The 20,392-nt window shown below is 41.2% G+C and overlaps 1 protein-coding gene across 2 annotated transcripts in view; it reads right to left on the reverse strand.

Moving 5' to 3' along the window:
* Positions 1-3,701: 3,701 nt before the first annotated feature.
* Positions 3,702-20,392, reverse strand: part of JADE3 (jade family PHD finger 3) — a 69,947-nt gene continuing 53,256 nt past the window's right edge. For both annotated transcript variants that reach the window (XM_062601551.1, XM_062601552.1), the window contains 5 exons: positions 18,178-18,345; positions 12,430-12,546; positions 11,411-11,884; positions 9,032-9,149; positions 3,702-8,208 (listed from right to left, as the gene is read on the reverse strand). In XM_062601551.1, the coding sequence (XP_062457535.1) occupies positions 7,316-8,208; positions 9,032-9,149; positions 11,411-11,884; positions 12,430-12,546; positions 18,178-18,345 (1,770 nt within the window). In that variant the 3' untranslated portion in view covers positions 3,702-7,315. The remainder of the gene's footprint in view (positions 8,209-9,031; positions 9,150-11,410; positions 11,885-12,429; positions 12,547-18,177; positions 18,346-20,392) is intronic.

The raw sequence follows: 20,392 nt of genomic DNA on the forward strand, positions 1-20,392 counted from the left end.
AGAATTCAGTGAGAATTCAGAAGTACAGTGAGAATTCAGTTGTCACTTCACAGAAAGCATGGCCACGCTTGCTGCTCTCCCAGTCCTTGTATGCTATGAGATGGTTTGGGCTATGCAGCTAACAGCAGCTCGCAGAAGTCACCAGCAGGAGCTACTCGCACCCTCAACCCACCTGGTGAGTCTCGCTGCTCCTTAGGCGTTTGCCAGCATGGTTTGGAGGCAGCAAAACAGGCTGGTTGTTGGCACATACCTTGGGAGAAAATTAACACCTTCCCTGAGCTGCGCGTTACAGTACAAACTCTGTCTCCTTCCAAAGTGACAAATATTTTGAGCCTGGATCTCTAGTTACGTGGCAGGATACTCTGTTGTTTCCATAATGGCTAATCCAGGCTTGCTGAGCGGTAAAACAGGGCAGCCTTCGTGGGAGGCGCTCAGGTTTTCTGGAAGTTTACTGGGGAGGGAAGAGGGCAGGGAAGGTGGAAACAGGCTGCCCATGGCAGTGCTCTTTGCACTGATCTGAGACGCGGGGAGGCTGTAGGCTTTGCATACGCTTGCTACGAAGCACAAAAGCCACGTGTCAGACGCCCGTTTGCTTAGGGCTGCCTCAGAGCACCCAAGGGAGTCCGCGTCAGTCCTCTTCTACGGCTGGGCAAGGTGAGGCCGAGCGGGGGAACACGACTGCACCAAAGGCACTGCAGCCCGGAGAGCCAGCCACCCCCCGGGCCCCCATCTAATCCTGCCCTGCTGTTACGCTCATTAGAGCGACCCTAGTGCCCGCTTAGGAATTTACCACCAGCAGTTAGTATTGTATTTTAGAAAAAAAAGAAAACAAACCAGCAACACTGGTGGTGGAAATTTAAGATCTGTCACTGTGATCAGTTGGCTGGAAAGCAAAAGATAGCAGTGCCAAGCACTCGCTTTCAGCCAAGTACAGTTCTTGGAAGGAGCCTGTGTGTTTGGATCGCGCTTTTGTTTGTTAGTAAGCAGCAGTTAGGTCCAGGAGAGATCAAACTGCTGAAAAATCTTAACTGTTTACTAACTAGCCTGGACGATCACAGTCACATGTTTAAATGCTCCTGCAGTCGGAACACTTGCCAAAGTATAACCATTTACCTGCTAAGTTATATTGAACTATTCAGCCTTACAGGCCCAGTTTCTCTCACGGAACTAGCAAAAGTATCCTCGCTGGTTATTAAAATTTGTTTTGCAGACCTTTTTGAGCATTGTTTCTTATATACTGGCCACGGTCTTAAGAAATTGCGCCTCACCTAAGAACGTGGTGCTCTAAGAAATCAGATACAGTGTTATGCCACCCACCCCAGTGAAGCCTGGTTCTCGAGAGTTTCGTGTGCCTCACACCCCTATACGTGCACCTCCAACTTCTTGATCATCAGAGCACGTTTGGGAGCTAGTGCCTGCCATGCTGAGCAGTCTCAGTATGCCTGAGTGTCTGCCTAGCCTGGGCCTGTCCTGCTACGTTTCCAGCAGCAGGGGGAAAAGGGCACTCAGAAACATTCTTCAGGGGAGCGCAGCCAAGGAATTTCTCATTAATGTCTTACTTTTCTGCTCTTTGTACCCCATGTGACCTGGATTTCTATTTTGCCTCCCTCAGCAAGAAAGAGTATTGATACATTTAATGGCAGTTGCAAAATTACAGCCACAATGTTCTACAGTTAAAGGGAGCCAAAGACTTCAGGGAGAGGCAGCGTCTTACATTCAAGTTACTCATCCAGCAATGTTGTTACGATTTCCAGCTTTTTGGTGCGCAAGTCCTTCTTCAGGCCCAAATCTGGGGCAGCTAGGTTCAATCAGAAGATTTGAGAAAAGTCTGTTTCCTGTATTACCCATTTGTAACCAAATTGTAAGCCATTGCTTTGCTTAGGCTTTAAGCCAGGAGAACCTGTTGTAGAAGGCAACAGGAATAATGGGAACTGGCAGCAGAAAGGCCATACCCATACCCAGTCTCAGAGGAGACAAAAGAACACTGCTGTTCCTACACATCAGTTTAGGAGGAGGGGAACTACCTGCCTGGCTCCTTTCGACCATCAAAGGGAAGCCTAAAAGCACCGGTGACCCCAGGGCAGGGCTTCCCCAACTACTCTGCACCACCTTTGCGTGACAAAGAGAGATGGACAACAGAAAATGCAACTAGACTTAGTTGCTTCAGAGAAAGGAGGGGAGGGTTTTTAGGAGCAGGCTTCCCCCCACCCCCAGCCACACACATCTCATTCTAGGGCCTATACCTCTGACTGTATAACCACAGTATATAAAACGCTGTTTTTACACATACTATCCCAATGGATTCCCTGTTGTTGCCGAGACCACAGAAGACAAAAAGAGGGGCACATCTTGATGATAGGCACAAGCTCAAATGCTTTACGCTTACCAGAGCTCTCCTGAAAATGTCTTCATTTATACCTCGTGTCGGGTTTGAAACTCTTCTGTCAGGACGCTGGCTCACCAATTTGGCTGGCAGAACATCTCTGAAGCTGTTCTGGCACTGCCAAAATACGCTTTTTTTTTCCCCCCAGCCTTGCCCAGCGCTCTTCCCCAGGGGAGGGCGGGTGGAGCAGGAGCCAGGAATGAACAACAGGGCCTGGAAAAAGCCTCTTCAGGATGGTCAAGTTAAAAGAAACCATAAAGGAGCCACTGAAGAGCCTGCTAAGAGATTTAAAACAATGTGTCAGATAAGGCAGCTTAGGCGAGGCAGACACCAAGCTTCAGGGCTGCGGAGAAAACAAACGGCCCAGGCACCGAGGCCGGCCGAGAGGACGCCCAGGCCAAAATAAAAGGCAAGATTCCCAGAGAAAGGGCAGGGCAAGGTGGACAGAGGAGGCAGCCAGAGCCAAGAGCTGTCCAGGCAAACTGGAAAAGAGAAAGATTATCTGGAAGCTGTACTCAGAGAGGCAGGGAAACTAATGGGCAAACATCCCAGGCTGCTTCTCCTTACACAACAAACGAGACAGACTTACAAGTAAGCAGCAAGACAAGCTTACCTAAGCTATAGTCAGGGAGATTAACCACAGCACACCTGATATTTTAAAACAACTTCTAATTGCTGTCTAGCTCTTGGGAGGAAAGAAATCGTTTTGTTTCAGAAAACTGTGCTCGCAGTCACTCAAATCCACTCTGTCACGTCGCACCAGAAGGTTGTCAGATGCGCTGACCTGGTCAGGAACGAGGGAGTCCTGGCAGCGATTTTCCCGGGACAGCCCGAGCAAGTAATCAGAAAGGACAGAAACCTCTTCAGCACGAGACTGCCATGAAGGAAGACTCAAAAAAGACAGCAGGGCTCCCCTGCTGTGAAACCGGGCAGCATCGAGGCATGACATCTGGTTTTCCATCTCTTCTTTGCCTTTCCCCTTGCACGCCAAGCTGCCAGGTTGTGCAAGCAGCTTCCTTCTGCTCATTAGTTCACATGCCAAAAGCATGCTTTTCCAGTACACATGTCAATTCCCAGTAGTGCTAAATCTTAACAATCATTAGGATGGTCAAAATTCACACAGTCTAAGATTTCATTGGATCGTCTTTGCAGCTAACAGCATTTAGTAACTCAGGGACAGTCCAGACCGTCTCCATACTCATCATCCTTCTCGTCTTCTACATCCCTAGACCTAGCAATCAGTGAGGTATCGCTTCAAAAATCAGGTGTGAATTTTAAGGTTATTTTTAATAGCATATTAAAATAGCATAATATTTTTAATAACAACATTTGCAGTTTCTCCTTCAATAGGTTGGGAATCATGCAAAGAGAACATCATAGAGATGACAAATACAAATAGAAAAGCCAAAGCACAGGTTATAGCTGTGAAACATTACATCATTTTCTCTTTGGGCAAAGACATAAATCCAGTGATCATGATGCTTCACATCATGATCACTGCACAGAACCTATTAGTGCTTTTGAGAGTCTGGCCCAAGTTACCATCAGCAAGCAGCCAGACCTATGTGGCTGTCTGAAAATCTGATCTGTAGACTCTACAAACCAATAACAGCTGTTTCCAAAACAAAAGGGGATGGTAGTTTCCTTCCATGGCTCCCTCTTTCCCACTCCCAGCCACAACCAGAATGTATTCAAAGGGATTAGGAGGCCATTAGGCAAAAAGTCGCAAAAAGCCAATCTGCCTGGAAATAGCAAGAACACCTTTTAGGAAGGAGAAATCTTGATCCTGAAAAACGGCTGACACTCCATCGCTACTGCTACTTCTACTTCTTCCTGCCAGGGATATTACAGCACTGGCCAGTGGGTGCAGCAGGAACTACAGAAAAGGCCACACAAAACCTACACAGAGCCTCAACCTGTGCTCCCATTTGTCTTTTCCATGCACAGCATGATGGCTTCTAACTAGTATGTATTTGTGCACATACGTGAGTGTACAAGAGGAGCGTTGAGGGGGTAGGCCTAGCTACAGCTATTCCTCTATAACTTAATTTGCCCAGCCAGGGAAAACACACTCATACAAAGATAGAAGCAAGGATATTAAAAAGTGAGACTGGAGCAGCAAATGGTCTGTTATATTTGCTCAGACAGGCAGAAATACATGCCAGACTTGGACTATTTGCTATACACTGCAAATGAGTTTAGTGTCCAATCACCACCTCTGGCATTTTTTTTGGGGGGAGATTGAAGGAGAAAATTTTTCCTTGACATTTCAGCTTGTTAAAATATTGCTAACTCTGCAGAAATAATTTATTCTTGATGGACACAATATTGCTGTTAGACTGATACTTTAGCAATCTACCAGAAACAAAGGGTAAAGCCCTGAATAAATCACAACAAATGAAAATACTGTTAGCAGTTTCATAATTTAATGAAAAAGTACTTGTAAAAAGGGGACATCTGAAAAAGATCGAGTCCATCTTGGAAAATTGAATATATATATATTTTTATATATATATATATATATATATATATAAAAAACAAAATGCAAAAACAAAAAAAATGACAAATAAGGTTAAGAGGTAATACTTCAAACAGTTAGCCACCAAACACACAATTAAAACTAGCAAATGCACGCTGGGGACAGTACTTGAGAACTACATAACCAAGGGCTCCTTCATATGTCTATTAAAATCATGTAAAAATTAGCAAAACCATTGCCCAGACTGGAAACAACTGAATTGATAGCCCCAGAAGAGCAGAAATGCTAGTTTTGCTGCAGCACCATTTTCCCTCTCCTCTGCCATATACTTCCAGCCACGAAACAACATGAATGCTTGCTGACCTCCAAAAGTAAGTGTTCCTTCCCAATATGAGCTCCATAAATTTTCATGACCCACTGAAGGAGAACTAAGAGAATCAGAACTGTAGTACAAATGATAAGACACTTGTTTACTTATTCTGAAGGACCCATGGCTTAGAACACAAAGCATTTCCCAGTAAAATAAAGTATGTGGAAACCTAAAATGCTACTGCATATTTACACCAAAAGAGATAATTTTGAAGATACAGCTCTAGAAAGACAAATTACACAAATATACATAAAAACAAGAGATGAAAAAAAAAATAAGATGCACAAAGCTAATAGAGCAGAACTGCCAAGTATACTTTTTTTTATTATTATTTCATTACTGAAAAGTCCTCCAGCCCCTGACCTGCTAGTCCTAGGGAGCTTTCAACATTTAAAACAAATCTCAAAATGCTGCTGCAATTTCCCAAACTAAAAGCAATAAAGCAAGTTAAGATTATGAAGAAAACCAAGTTGTCTTTTGGATTCTGCATAGTCCATCTTTACATTGGGTGGTGAACCTTTCAATTTTAGACCAAACAAACCCTCCAACAGAAAGCAGCATTTGGTATGCCCTATACAACTTATGCCCTGTTTCAGCTAGTGATGTAGCAGACAAAGGATTTTGCATATTTATGAAATGTACAGCATTTCAGAGGAAAACAGGCTTTGTGTAGGTTACTTTGTTGATCAATACAACAAATTCTGGAAATCAGTTTTGTTTGTATTCAAGCAAAAATCCTGTATCATATAAACAAACAGAAAAGGATTCTCCTCCCCTCTTGCTTCCTTAAGATTGGTTGAAATTTTAATACTGATTAACAACTGCTGATTTTAAAATAGGTAATATGAGTTTTAGTTTGGGAAACAGCAGGTTGATAAGCAGCTTAATATAACCATAGATCTTCAGCAATTAAAAAAAATGTATTCCAAATGATGACTGGCAAAAATTTTACAGCCCTAGATGCCAGAAGTAAGACTCAAACTAAGCTCTTATTTAGGCAACTAGGTTTGAAAATTTGTGCCTATATAAAAAGGTCAGATAAAATTACTTCAATTTCAGCTTATTTCAAAAGCACCAGGTTCAAACACCTCTAGACATGAAATCTCAGTTTCAAGAGGAACCTGGCATCACCGGTGATTGCCTAAATTTAAGTGTCAAATAGCATTTTTCTTTGAAGTAGTACATCTACTTTTGTAAACACTATCCACAAAATTAGCCATCTGTACTTGTTAGCTGGGTAAAATATTTACAAGTGCATCCCACAACAAGCAACTATGTACAGAGATTAAAAAAATGAAGCACTAGAAGTTGTATATTTACAATATAAGCAAATTATTGGTAAGGGAAACACAACCTTCAGCTAGAGCAGGGAAAGAGGACACATCTAAAGGTCAGCGAGTTTGGCAGCACTGGCGATACCTGCTTCCAACCCTCCACACGGAGTCTGCGAAAGCCACTATGGGTCTAAACCTCCTGCAGAACAGGATCGTCACTTAGTAGTCACTTTGGGCCTGATCCAGCAGAGCACCCCAGCACATGCTCCGAGATCCAAGCTCAGTCTGGTTCCCAGAGGAAACCAACAGTACTTTTCACGTGCTTAGTTTTCTAACACGTGCTTAAGCGCGTTGCTGGATCAAAGCCTCACTGCAGGTGCAGTTTCAATGTCTGCATTTGCAGTCTCCTGCAACACATTACCGACTAATGCAAGGACTCCTTTAAAACCTGTCCACTGCCACAAAATTGCCGTAATGTGAACACGTTGCCTTACACAAAAGCTGGCAAGGAGGAAGCAGTTTCCTGAATTTATGCAAAGGTTAACTGCTTCATGCTTCCCCAGATGTTAACCTTTAATAAAACACATCAGTTTCTACACAACTTTGCAATAACTCAATTAACCTTCCAAACACTGTAAGCCAATTCACAGTTGAACAAAACTACTCCAATTTCTCTCCCCTCCCCCCATCCCCGACTGCAATTCTTCCTAACATAGGTCCTGTACTGTTTTCTGGAACCTTTTGATGCTGAGCCTTGCACAGGTACACTGGATTACATAGAAGCTGAGTTACCCCGTAGGGGCTTCTAATCACCTTTGTACTGAACTGTGAGAAATCATATTCTTTTTGTTTCTATTGTGACAATCTCTTCCAAAGTCCTTAGTTGGGCTTTCTCTCTCTGAGCTGCTTCGCCTTAACCTCACTTGCTCTTTATTTTCGTCGCTTTCTGCTTCAGAGTCACTCAGCTCTAAATCGGGACAGTACCCGTCATTGTCCTGGTATGGAGCACCTTCCAGTGTCTGCTTGCTCCACAAGCGATCTTTTGTAGCAAGTCTTCTCATCGGCTTTTCACAGCACCGAAGGTCTTCTGTGGTCCTCACCAAACTGTTGGTAGCCTCCTTAAAGGACCGGCTAAAATGTTCTATGGTGGATTTCCTAAAACCACTCTGGCTGGCCAAATGAGCTGTAAGCACAGACTCTTGTTCATAGGGCGTCTGGCTAGAGCTGTCTCTCTGGCTTACATCTCCAGCCCTGCCCATCAAACCATTGGACTTGGCAGCCAGCCTCAAGTTCTCCTGCTGCATCCTCCCATTCCCAATGGAAGTCTGACCATGCAGAGCAGCTTGAAGTGCCAAGGGTTTCCCTGTGGGCTGGCCCCGGTGAAACTCCGGCATCTGCGCAGGGCCAGAATCTTTTGCTTCGCTCCTAGGCTTGCCGATACCTCCCAGCAACCCATTACTTCGGTTGTCGTGCTGATACCTGGAGTAAGATTTTGCTTTAATTTCAAATGACTCCTTTGACATCTGCATGCTCCTTTTGCTGTAAATAGTGCTATTATTGTCAGGAGAAAGTGGTCTGTTGCCAGGCTTCAGTGAGTTATTTCTGCAATCTCCTAGTGCTGATTTGGGCATTTTTAACTTCAGGGTGATCCTGGGAGGTGGGTAGAACAGTGTGTTCTCTAGTGCACTTGTCAGGGTATGGCCTATAAGAGAAAAAGTGGATGGGGCACAAAAGCATAATTATTATCTGTAACATGTTTTATAGTTCATTAGAAGCACATTCAATAATAAGCACTTGCAAGCAATTAGCATGAAACTACTTTAGGACATGAAAGTCATGAAAGTGAAAACTGTTCTAAATTATCTATTATTTCAGAATTTAGGTACGCATTTTAGCACTTCCGTTAAAAACAACAATGTGCCCTTTTAATAGGGCTTTATGCCAGCAAATTGAATCAGTTCTGAGATATGACTGAAGTTATTCCAACAAAACTTTTTTAAAAAGGTTAAGATTCAGTTTTGGATAGAGAAAAAACAATGCTTCAAACTGAGTTTTATGGACTTAGTTCAATTCTCTGCTTTGTATTATAAAATTCTCTATTCTTTAAAATGCTTTTCATCCCAATCCTTTAGAGTCTTTATGATAGCATACACATATACCATCATTGCAAAGTGCCTATCAAGCTATCTGAACTTAAAAAAAACCACCTGTATTTGTAAAGACACAAAATAAATTTAATAGATATTTTTAAAAAATTTACAAAAAACACAAATTACTTTAGAGTACTGCTGCTTCCACAAAGTACTATTCTGATCTAAAACAGTTTTTTTAAAAAAACTGCTCTTACTAATTAAACCTACTTTAAGTGGCGGAGAACAGTATAGATTTCACTCTAAACATACTAGTTACAAAAAAATACATTGCTGAGAATTTTTCAAGGTGGATTTAAAATGTAAAATATATATATATATATGCAGTGGTATGAAGAGTTATAGTTTAAATACATTTTACATTTATATGATTACCTGCAGCAATTTCCTGATTAATGAGCTGGACTTGCAAATTGAAGACCTGTTCATGTACTTTACTGTGAGATAACTTTAGTTTCTCTCTCCTGCTGACCATATAGCAGAGATTTCTTACCTATAGAGACAGTAACAAGAGACAATAGAAACAAACAAAAAAGTTGTATGTGTAAAACCTCTTTGCAAAGATCTTAGGAGTATTACTGAACATACGTAACATCACCTGGAGGGGGTAGCAGGGGAAAGAAAAACAATTTCCTGCACTTTTGTTTAAAGCACCAATTTAACAAATGCTTTGAATATATTCTGCAAGACAGTGGACTATACTTCCATCTATTAGAGTAAGCAAACAAAATCCCAGTTGAAAAAAAAGCACCTTTCAAAAACATTCTCATCTGTAAAACTGCTTCCGCTATATACTATGCTGGGGATGTTATTGTAGGCAATACTAGATTCTCCAGGAATTTCCATGGAAAATGCTTCATAGAATGATTTATTTGCCATTACAGTGTCACATAATTCTCCTCTCAACTATTCGCTTCAGTTTATAGCAGTATTTCCATCTAATGTAAAGAAAACAGGAAAAGACACTGAAAGGTCTTGACAAAGACTTGAAAGAACTTGCAGAATGGCAAAGCAACATACGAGTTGATTGAAAGGTACTTTCCACTTTTTCCAGCGTTCAATCAACTCTAGCTGTTCAGAAACTGGAACCTCTTGCCCCAGAACAGAAATCCAAACAGTCCAAAATTGTTTTCATCTCAACACAAAACTGAGTGGAAAAACCCTGCAGCACAAGTTCAGAAAATTCTGGCCAGGCATTTCAAACTATAAAGAACCTCAGTTGAAAATATTTAAGCCAATTTCAACAAAATTTGAAGCAAATCAACAACTCTAATACAAAGAAAAAAGCTGTTTTACTGTAAAAAACAAAAAACAAACAAACAACAACAACAACAAAAAAAAATGCAATTCCAAGCATGATTGGATTTTTTTTTTTTTAAGGATTTATATCCTGGATATTATTTTTAAATAAGGATCTTTATCTATGTCCTGGAAAAGAAAATCTGAGCTCAGCTTTGACTAGACTGAAGAGAATGATTAGACTGACAAGTGCAAGTTCCAGGTCCAGCACTTATCTCTCTGTATTTTCATGATATTTCTCCTCTCCCCACTATTGTTTTCTCTTTTCCTACTGCACTGTATTTTCTGTTGCCTATTTGTCCTTTTCCCTCTCTCTTCCCAGATATCTCAGTATCCCATTTAGCATGCCCAATTTACTTTGTTACCTTCCGTACGTTCACTGTCACGAAGCACTTTAAAAGTGCACGTGATTACCAGCCAACAGACTGAAGTAACGGGCAGCCTCCAAGTGGTACCAAAGCTGTCTCCATCAGCCGTCAGGAAAAGACAAACTGTACAGTTTTCTAAGAAATTCCCACCCTGGATTTTGTTCAAAGACTCCATCTTTTTAATTCATCTCCTAGCTGGCAGTCTGATACACCTAACAGCCCCAAGTACTGATAAAGATAATATCCTTTTCATTCTACTCAGCAAAGCCACAAGCAGTAGTAGGCTCAGTGGGTTGCTTTCAGACCACTAACGGCACCTACGGCAGTTCTAGGCGCAGTTAAAGCATCTGGTTAAAGAGAGCAAGGAGTGATTCAGTGTTTACAACGCAGACACTGGCAGGCTAGCAAAGAAGAAAGGTGAGCATGACTCTTGAATCAGATGCCATGGGAAGTAGTTTGAGTACACGCCAGCATTTATTTTTTTTTTCCCGTGTGAAGTCAGGACTTAACTGCACAAATTAACCATCTAGGATTTTACCTAATTACCTTCATAGAGGTGAGAAGTTCTGTTTGGATTTAATATATATTTCAGGATTCCTCAAAAGCTTATGGCACACTCAGAGAATACTTATTGCTTCCTTCAAGCAAATTCATTTTTCCAAATTCAGAATTGGCTAACAGCATCTGCGTTTCCTGAATTTATAACAGTATCACTAGCATCTACTAAAGCTGGTTCAAATAAGCATTTACTAAACATTTACTCATGAAGATAAAAGCAAAGAGTCAATTAGCAAATATGCCCACTGTGCATAGAAGCATGCATCTTAAACTATATAAAGGAGATGCCTAAAGCAAGTCAGGAGGTACTGTTTACATATTAGATCTGTGACTAGATTGAGAAAGGACACCTCCTGAAATCTCTGCAGCAGGCAATACAGCATATCACAAGATTGGAGTCAAAGGCCTTACCTATTTATTTTTTTAAATCATCTGCCCATGCTTCTCCCATTCCCCCTTTTTCCCTTGTCCACAAAGACTTCACTCACTTGCAGATTTTTTTTCAAACGTTTACCACTTAAACTCTTACCCTCTCTAGGTCCTGCCTCAAATGCATGAACATCCTCATGCGAGTATGAATGCTATCTTCTTTTGGCTGAACCAAGCCATTTTCTTCATCCTCCTTGGGAGGAAACAAGGGTTTGTTAAAGTTACTTTTCCGCTTTAATTTCCAGTAATTGTAGATGAAGTCTACAGCAAGTTTAGGTAGGCCCAGTTCTGCTGCAACATCCTCTACTTTAACTAGTGAGTAAAATTCTTCTTCTAGCTCTCGGAGTTTTTGAGCTCGCAAACTGGTTTTCTCACTCTCTGTTTGCTTCTGGTCTGACACACTCTTGGGGTGCTCATCAATGTCAGGCAGAGAATTTTGTTTGTTTTTGCTGTGCTTTAGACAGTACGACTTGAACTTGACCTCATCCCCATCATCCAGAATAGTTTTCATTTCTAAGCTATGCTCAAAGGCACAGGTGACATGAAAGGCAGTGATGCAGCTTTTCACAGAGCACTACAAATAGAGAAAATAAAGTAAGTCACCAACAGTAGCAACAAATCAGAACACAATCATCTCAACTGTATAAAAGTACATTCCTACAAAAACGTTTCTTAAATACTGTTAGAAATATCTATTGCACTCTTAAGTTAGTTCCACCAGATTTGGGGAAAAAAATAAAATAAAAAGAGTAGCAGTCCATTTCTCCTTTCAGGATAGTGACATGTAATTTCAAACGCAATGTCTGAAACGTGTGTTTTCTCATTTGTCAACGGAGTGCTCAATAGAAGAACATTCCACCCATCTCTGACCCATGTACTAGCCATGCTTACACATTTTCATAGCTTTAGCGGAAGATAGCAATTCTAGTTAATTCCCAAGTCTCTATGCTATAGGGTGCTTAGTGAACTAACACGAAGAGTATAAACAGCTATGAGGATGCATGCAGCTATCCAACAGTCTTCATTATTAAGCATCACTGAACACAGGAAGAACAGAACTTGGAAACTAAATTCCCCTCCTCACATAGACTCAAGAGTCACTACTGGACAAATACATACCTGAATGCAAGCACCGGTTTTCAATTTGCATAAACTACATACTAAAGCCCATCGACTTGGTGGAATGTGAGACACCTTTGTGATTGGTTCCATCCTCTCTGGACAAGCAATGCTAACCTGTTAATAGCATGGAAAGCATTTGTCAAGACAGTAAAAACAAACTAGCCATTAATACAACAAGAAAAAACATAATCACATGTTTATCTCGCTGAAAGATCTCCATGTGCTCATACTTCTTAGCAAATGACACTGCAAGATCCCACATGAAAAATACTGTGGCATACCTACTGGTTTAACCTGGTTGCTAGAAATTGTTTTTCTTCAAAGTATAAGGCATTTACAGTGTGCCTAGTTATGAAACAGTTAAAGAAAGTGCAGGAACTGTTAAATTTGTTTCCTTTCAATTTTGTATTTTTCCATTTTAACAGGCTCAACTTAGCAAGTTAATCAAAGTTAATACCAAGTTAATCAAAACAAACCAGGAGTATTTCCTCATTCTTACCTGAAAAGTTTCTCTGTTTGGGATCCACAGATCCGCTACAATAGCTACTTCTGCCAGCTCACAATTTGGAGAAGAACTAGATCTATCAGGCAGCAGCCAGACAAAACCTAGCTTCCCTGCGTTCCCTCTACTGAGCGCTCCCAATAAAAGAGGCAGTTCTAATACACTTCTATAACTACAGATCATATGATTTGAGAGAGAATACAACAAACTTCTCTTATGGCAAAGCATGGTATATTCTTGTGTGCCAGTTTTTGCATACTTATTCTGGATGATCCATTTGTCTCTAGTGGGCCAGATTATGAACATTAAGACTAAAAGAAACAAAATTCAGTTAAGCACAAATATCTTTTCTCCTCTTCTTTACTGCACTAAGGTCCATGTATCCTTGTGATAGAAATTTCTCATCTGTGCGCTCTCCGTACTGGGAAGAAGAAATATCTTTCATACAAGACACCAAAATGGAGACAAATGATCCTTTAACATCTCAGCAGCACCCCTAAAGAGATGGGATGTATCCAAGTGCAGGAACAGAACTGGGCAGCTCTGAATAGTCAACATTCAGAACTGGACTAATACCAAAATGAAGGCCACGTGAAAGAAGATTTCAGAGAGACAACTATTCTGCCAGTCTCCAAAAGTTTGGATTTTGATGCTTAAACAAAGGAGGAACACTTCCTGAATTTAGAGGTTGTGTGCTAAGGAGGACTACCTGCATATAAAATGCAATACTGTTTGTAGGTAAGGAGATCCCCAAACTTCATATGAACAATTCACCTGAACGGAGCAGACCCCGTTATGACTAGTACTTCCAATGGATGGGACAGGGACAGGTCTCAGAGTTCAAAGAAAGGAGATTCCTAGGTCATGCTCTGTGGCACTGTGAGGTCAGAATAAAGTTGATTCCTTAAGAAAGGAGTTGCGATTGAAATTTGAACAGCAGTATTTTTCTAGAACACTTTACAAGCACTATCGTTTTTCACAAACTGTTCTTCCAATCTCCATAAATAAGACTCCCTTAAGAAACTCCAGATTATACAAATTAGCTTAACATCTGATAATTCAACTACCACTTTTAGAAGAGCCAGTAACCTAGGCTGAATTTCCTAGCTTTGCTTCTGGAGCACATGAGCAATCACTTGGTGTAAGCATTCATTTCAGAGCCTGTTTAATCACAGAGGAGGACAGTCTTTGTTTTGGGAGACTGTAAAGCAGACATTCTCAAAGATAGAAATACTGAACTGATCAAGCCTGGCATAAGGCTCAGAGTATTATTGCTACTCTGTCACTCTCATTTTTTACATTGCCCCCAGAATCAGTCAAAAAGATGGGAAATAGAGCTTCACAAGAGGATACTTGCTTTATCATTTCCACATTTTTTTTAAAAAAAGGCTAATCCATTTATAAATTAGTGACAGAAGTTGACACAAATACCATTTATATTTGCTATACTATTTCACTCTCCACTCCCCCAGCTGCAAGCTTTATCTTCTGGAATACCCTGAGGTCAACTTGGTGCTGGATGGTGTTTCCACTCAGCCCAGTAACAACCACAAGCAACTGTCCTGAACTCATGAATTCAGAAGGCCTGCTACGGGCACTGGGTCAGCCTTCTCTTCGGTCAAAATCAAAGGGAACCAAAAAGAAAAATTCCCCTGGGGAAAGATGAGAGGACTTTGCACTTAAAAAAGCCAACATGACTGTCATTTTGATGCTGGAAGAAAATGTCAGCTCAAATGATAAAAAAGTAAGATGAGGAAAAGAAATCTATGTGCAAAGAAAACCCAAGCTGTTTCTCAGAAGTCTTCATGAGAAAGATAGCAAGATGTCTCAGAAAGGGCCTACTTTTCACAAGACTAGAAAGAGAACAGGGAGGCAGTAAGCAATGTTCTCCTCAGGAAGAGATGATAGCCAATTTCATCTGTTGTGGCCTTCCTAAAAATTGGTGGAAAACGGCCAAAGTTCTCTCAAAACTCTTGTGTGGTTTCACAGAATCACATTCAGGACTCTCATTAAAACATCAAAGGCAGCTTTTTCACTTTCAAAATGAGAGCCTCTATCACTGGTCTAGCTTGACCTTGCTCAAGACAGAGCTGGCTACAACTTGCACAGGTATTTCTGAGGAAAAAAGCCTGGCCCCAGCTCTTGCTCCAGTTACCACTTGCCTACAAGGCAAGATCTCTTTTGGGAATTAAAGGATTGCCTCAACTCGTCCTGTTTTCTATGTTCTCTTCTAAAAAGAAATCAGAATCTACAGTAAATTTTTTTGGAGATGGACAAGTACCAGCTTTGTACTGTGCTTCCCAGCAGTAGCTGGGAATTGACAAAGAGTTTCTCCCTGGCCCTCCCTCTGCCCCTTTTACTGCTCTCCCCACTCCATCCCCAGAGAGGACTCACAAGGCCAGGAAATATTTATGCCAAAAACTGTCCATTTGGCTTGTAATGCTGTCTGTTTATATTTCTTCACTTTATGAAAGCTTAAAGAGGAGCTGAGTCAGGTGCAGTTTATTTATACTGGCCTCATACTGCCTGCATTTTTCTAACATTCAGAGAAAGAAGTCAAGGCAATGCCTGTTTGAACTTGGCTGTCCACGAGGGATCCACAGGGCAACAAGGCAAATCTTTCCACCCCAATAACCTCTCTTCTCAAGACAGAAGTGATCAATCTGCCTTAGCAGTCTTTTCTGTGGCTTTCTCCGCTATTTCATCAGGTTGTATCAGGTTACATTTTGACTGCTGTGTTCTGAAAAAGTTTTAACAGTTGGAGAAGGTGAAAAACGACCACTGTTGAAGCCTCTTACTTGTGACTGTTATGCCTGTGAGCTGACATCTCTCCCATGACCCTGCCACTCTTCTTGGCTGGTGACCTGGCACCAGCAGCTGCATATCAGTGTGCAAAGATCTGCATGTGCAGCTGGGAAGGACAATGGCTAAAGCACAGCCACCGACAACTGCAGCTAAGGATAGTCACTCGATACCTTTCCACTGTATCAAGGCAAAAACTTTTGTTTCACCTGACAACACAATTTTGAGGGAGGACGTAACAGTAACGTGTTATCGAAAGCAGAGAAGAACGTCTGAATTTCAAAACACTCAGTGTAAGTTTTCTGGTCTCAAAGTCTTTTTTAGAGGATGCCCTTTGAGAAAGCATGAAAGAAAAGAGATATTTAAGTTAAAAGACTATAATGTCAGAAGAATAAAAAGATATAAACCAAAAATAAATACTGTTTGGAAAGTAAAAACCTTCAGATTTCCCAGGCAAGTGCAGTTTAAGAAAGCCTTTCAACAGCATTACCTCAGAAGGGAAAGGAAGGAAAACCATATAAGAAAGTGCTGAACAAATTAATGAAGGAAACTATCCAGTGCCATTGCCTCCAGCAACAGTAGCCTATAGTGACCCATGAGGTCCCTCTCTCAGCCTTTTACCAGGAGGCATACACACATTCACGGGTCATTCTTCCCCTCATTCTGCCTTGCTCCCTTATGTTACAGGGGACTTCTGTAGAAGGGACTCTCCCCTCAAAGAGGATTTCATTAGTCATCTGGTTCCCTCTTGGGAGGTTCCACTGTGCTCTGCCTTAGGGAGAAGAGTAGGTCTGTAGGGAAATGCATACTCCCCTCAAAGTATCTCTATAGCTCCAGGTCTTCAAAATCTGGGTCCTTCTTGTCCCTGCACCACATAAAACCATGATGACTCTTTACACAGGAACAGAACAAGGTGTCAGCAGAGATTCCCAACGCTTGCTCTGGATTCCCTGGTGACTGAATTGCTCTTGCTGATCCAAGAGACATTTCCCCTATCTGCCGGCAGCCATCACCGCCTTGCTGGGCCGACGTGCTTGGTGGAGATGCAGAGCTGCCCGAGGCTGGCAGCCACCAACTGAGCTGTGGGTGCAGACGGACCTGTGCTGCCCCCAGCTTTACTCCCTGGGCCAGACAGGGCAGGCAGCCAGCATGTGCTGCCTGCCCAGCCGTCAGATGGTTTCTAAACCTCCTCATTCTGCTCTTCTTAGGTTAAGCATCACAACAAATATGTGCAGAAATGACCTTTTAGGAAAAGGTCCACTCAGAACCAGGAGAGCTTCTAGCCAAGATACTTCAAGTATGGGAGACAAAGTCAGCAGACAAATGGGTTTTTTGCAAACTCTCTCCCCCTCTCCCCAAACTCCCTTCTCTCCATGAAGACTGAGGAGACATCAACAACTGCAAGCAGGCCTGACAAAAAAGTGGAACTGCAGAGACAACCTCCTTGGAAAAATTAAGTATCTTCTTGGGACACAGCTAGGACATATACGTTGTGTATACCGAGGAAGTTTAAACCCACAAACACACACACACTTACACACACACACACACACAGAATCTTAATATCCTCCTCAGAAATTGCTTTGTAAAAGTGGGGCCTGGCTGCTCTTGCGAGCAGAAGGTTCAGAAAATAAGGCATTCCCCTGATGTCACTGTGCCAACATGCTCAGGCTAAATCATCTGCCATGGATGGATTTGTGGATCTTACCAGAAAGAGCGTGTCATTACTGAGCACAAATTGAAACACAAAGCCTCCTTGTAAATGAATGAATGTTCTGATTTCTAGAATTGTGATGCTAAATTTGAGTCAAAATACAGAAAAACAAAGGTTTCATTATTAAAGTAACTAAATACACACACACACATTTTAAAATCTTTATTTTCAAAAAGAAAGTATAAAAAACAAAAAGCCTCACCTCCCTAAAATTCTGAAAGCTTTTAAGCCAAAAAAGTAAATTAACTACAAATACCTTCCCATTTTAGCATCAACCATATATAAATAATGTATTTTTTCTTTCTTTTTAAAGAAAGTGGCCATATTCATGAAAATTACGTGTCTGAGAGCACATAAGTGTATCAGAAAATAAGAGAGACAATGAAGCTGCAGTTGTACAGTGAACACTAACTTACATCAGTAAACCTTTCCAGCAGGTCACTCAGATGCCACAATGATACTAAAGTGCTTGCTCAGTAAATGGAGGGGACAAAGTGATCAATTAATTAATGAAACATGAGCTGGACTCTCTCCCATCTTCATAGATTATGCAGACTCATCAGAATGAAGTCTAGTATTAAGCCACACAGATGCCTTAAATCACGAGAACGTAAAAAGGCAGAGGAAAGAACAAGAACGACGACAGGGAAGAGAGCCCGCAATTAAAAAATAGAAAGGAGAGAGAAAGATGAAAAAAGGACAAAAAAAGGCATAGATTAAGTTTTACCTCGGGAATCCAGAGGGCACAGCTCACATGTGCCCACTTGGTCCCCGTCCTTGTAGCTTTCATGGCACCTCCTCTTTTGGGACATAAGAGACATTGAGGATGTATTCCCAAGACGCACGTGCGACACAGCCAGCTCCCTTCGGGGACCTTTAAGATTCCGTAACATGCCTTGGAAGAGAACATGTATTGAAATCATTGCACTGGTAAGATTTTACACACAAATGTTCACACTAATTTTCAGATGGCACAAAGCTTTCAAATACTAACATCACAGCTTGGCACCACAGATTGGTATTTAATCCTTCTCCAGTTTCTTCACACAAAACTAGTCAAGTGATCAAAGATAAATAGACTATAAGAAGTCTTTTATGTCCATTTCTTTTCAAAATTTGTCCATTGGTGCTTATATATAAAAACATACCCATTGTGACTAGAAAATAACACTGATGTTAAGAACCTCAATCTTCACATTTACTGGCTTTTACATTTCTGAAGCAAAAAATGCAGACATCCCTTCAAATTAGCTTCTGCATATGATCTGCTTTTTAAATTGCATTTTCCCACCATTAGTAACTTTATGATCTAACATTATTCTACTTAGATATGAAGGGTTACAAGCTGTTTGACTGAAGACTGTTTCTTACAACATTACTTTTATGGTTACAGTTGTGAGAATTGTTTGTCACTTTAAATATTTATACAATACTGCAACAAAAGTTACAGCATGGACTGATGTGCTGGGTTTTATGCCTTTTTCCTCAGAATTGCATTTAAATTTCTCAGTCGCTGGAAGGTTAAGTGTTGCTAAATTTGAGAATTAAAAAAAGTCTGTTTTCTTGTTTAAATTCATAGCTGTTCATAACGTAACAGCTAACTACACATGTACACAGATATATTCTGCTGCACACACTGAGCAGTAAGATGTGTGTACCTCAAACCACTGCCTGACAACAAGGTCTAATTCTACAAAGCTAAAATGAAAGTTTTATCAATAAGGCGTCTTTCCTAGCATATCTCACCATTCCTAATGTTGTATTCGGGAGCAGTAAGATTGAAAGCTTCAACAGAACAGGATCATTAACTGTAACCACTGTTTTAGTCTCAAATATAGTATACGTTTCCTATGCTCACTTTCCCAGATTTCTAGGATCTCAGTATTTAACAGAAAAAAAGAATCGTGAAATACTGCACATTTATGCCATATCCTGTGGAGTGGGATCTTCCTGAATTAAATACCATATAATGAAAATTCCAAGACAGTCAGACTAATCAACATACTCTTTTGATGCAACATTACCATTGTTATGAAAACCCAGCAGAGGGCGACATAATGTAAATTTTACAAGTGATTTTTTTCCTATTACATGGTTTAGTCACACCTACATCCTTACTATTAAACTAATGCAAAAGTGGCATTATACCTAAGTTCACAATATATTCAGAAGTTTGAAAATGGGCAGAAAGTATATTCTAATTTAATCCAGTCAGTTAGTCCAGGAGGCTTAGATTAAAACAGCAGTTTCATGATAAATTTCAGCCAGTCTGAGAGGGTACTATGAAAAGGGAAGTCTCACACTCCTCCCTACCTCCAAGTTGCATGGAGACAGACAGACTTGATACTATTGTGAACCAGAGCTGCTCCAGATCATAACCAAATAAAGAAATAATTTTTTTGCTTTGCTAGGCTGAGCTTTAACCAACACCAGTTCCACAGTTTGTTTTGTGTCCTGGTCACGTGGAGTGTTCGGCAGCACGTACAGAAGGTATAGAGGGTAATGCTCTATAGGGGATTAGGAAAAGGCATAGGACTCACAGCACCATTGCTCCCTGCTTAAACTCACCTCAAAAAACAGGTGTATTTTGTCCTAGGGCATGGGGAGTCAAACAACCCACTTTTTCTCTCTGCCTCCCAAGCCTAGGGCACGAAGGCAAGTGCTCCAGAAGTCAGGACCTCCCAGTCCAGAAAAAGGCATGGTGAAGGAGCAGGCGTGAGAAGGCAATGGGTCATCAGCTCAAGCTCAGCTGTCAGTGGGCATCTGCAAGCCTCTGACTGTAAATCCATCGTTATTTTCAAATGGGTATAAGCATGGGCTGCCTCTGAAACAGGCAGCCCAGCTGCCAGTCATACGCCTGTCACTGGCCTTGTTTCTGGCATTCACATTCACGTGGCTGCTTCATGTGGTGAAGCAGAACAGCAAAGTGGCCCAGCTGAGAG

This window comes from Rhea pennata, chromosome 1, assembly GCF_028389875.1.
Source record: "Rhea pennata isolate bPtePen1 chromosome 1, bPtePen1.pri, whole genome shotgun sequence".
Lineage (NCBI taxonomy): Eukaryota > Metazoa > Chordata > Aves > Rheiformes > Rheidae > Rhea > Rhea pennata.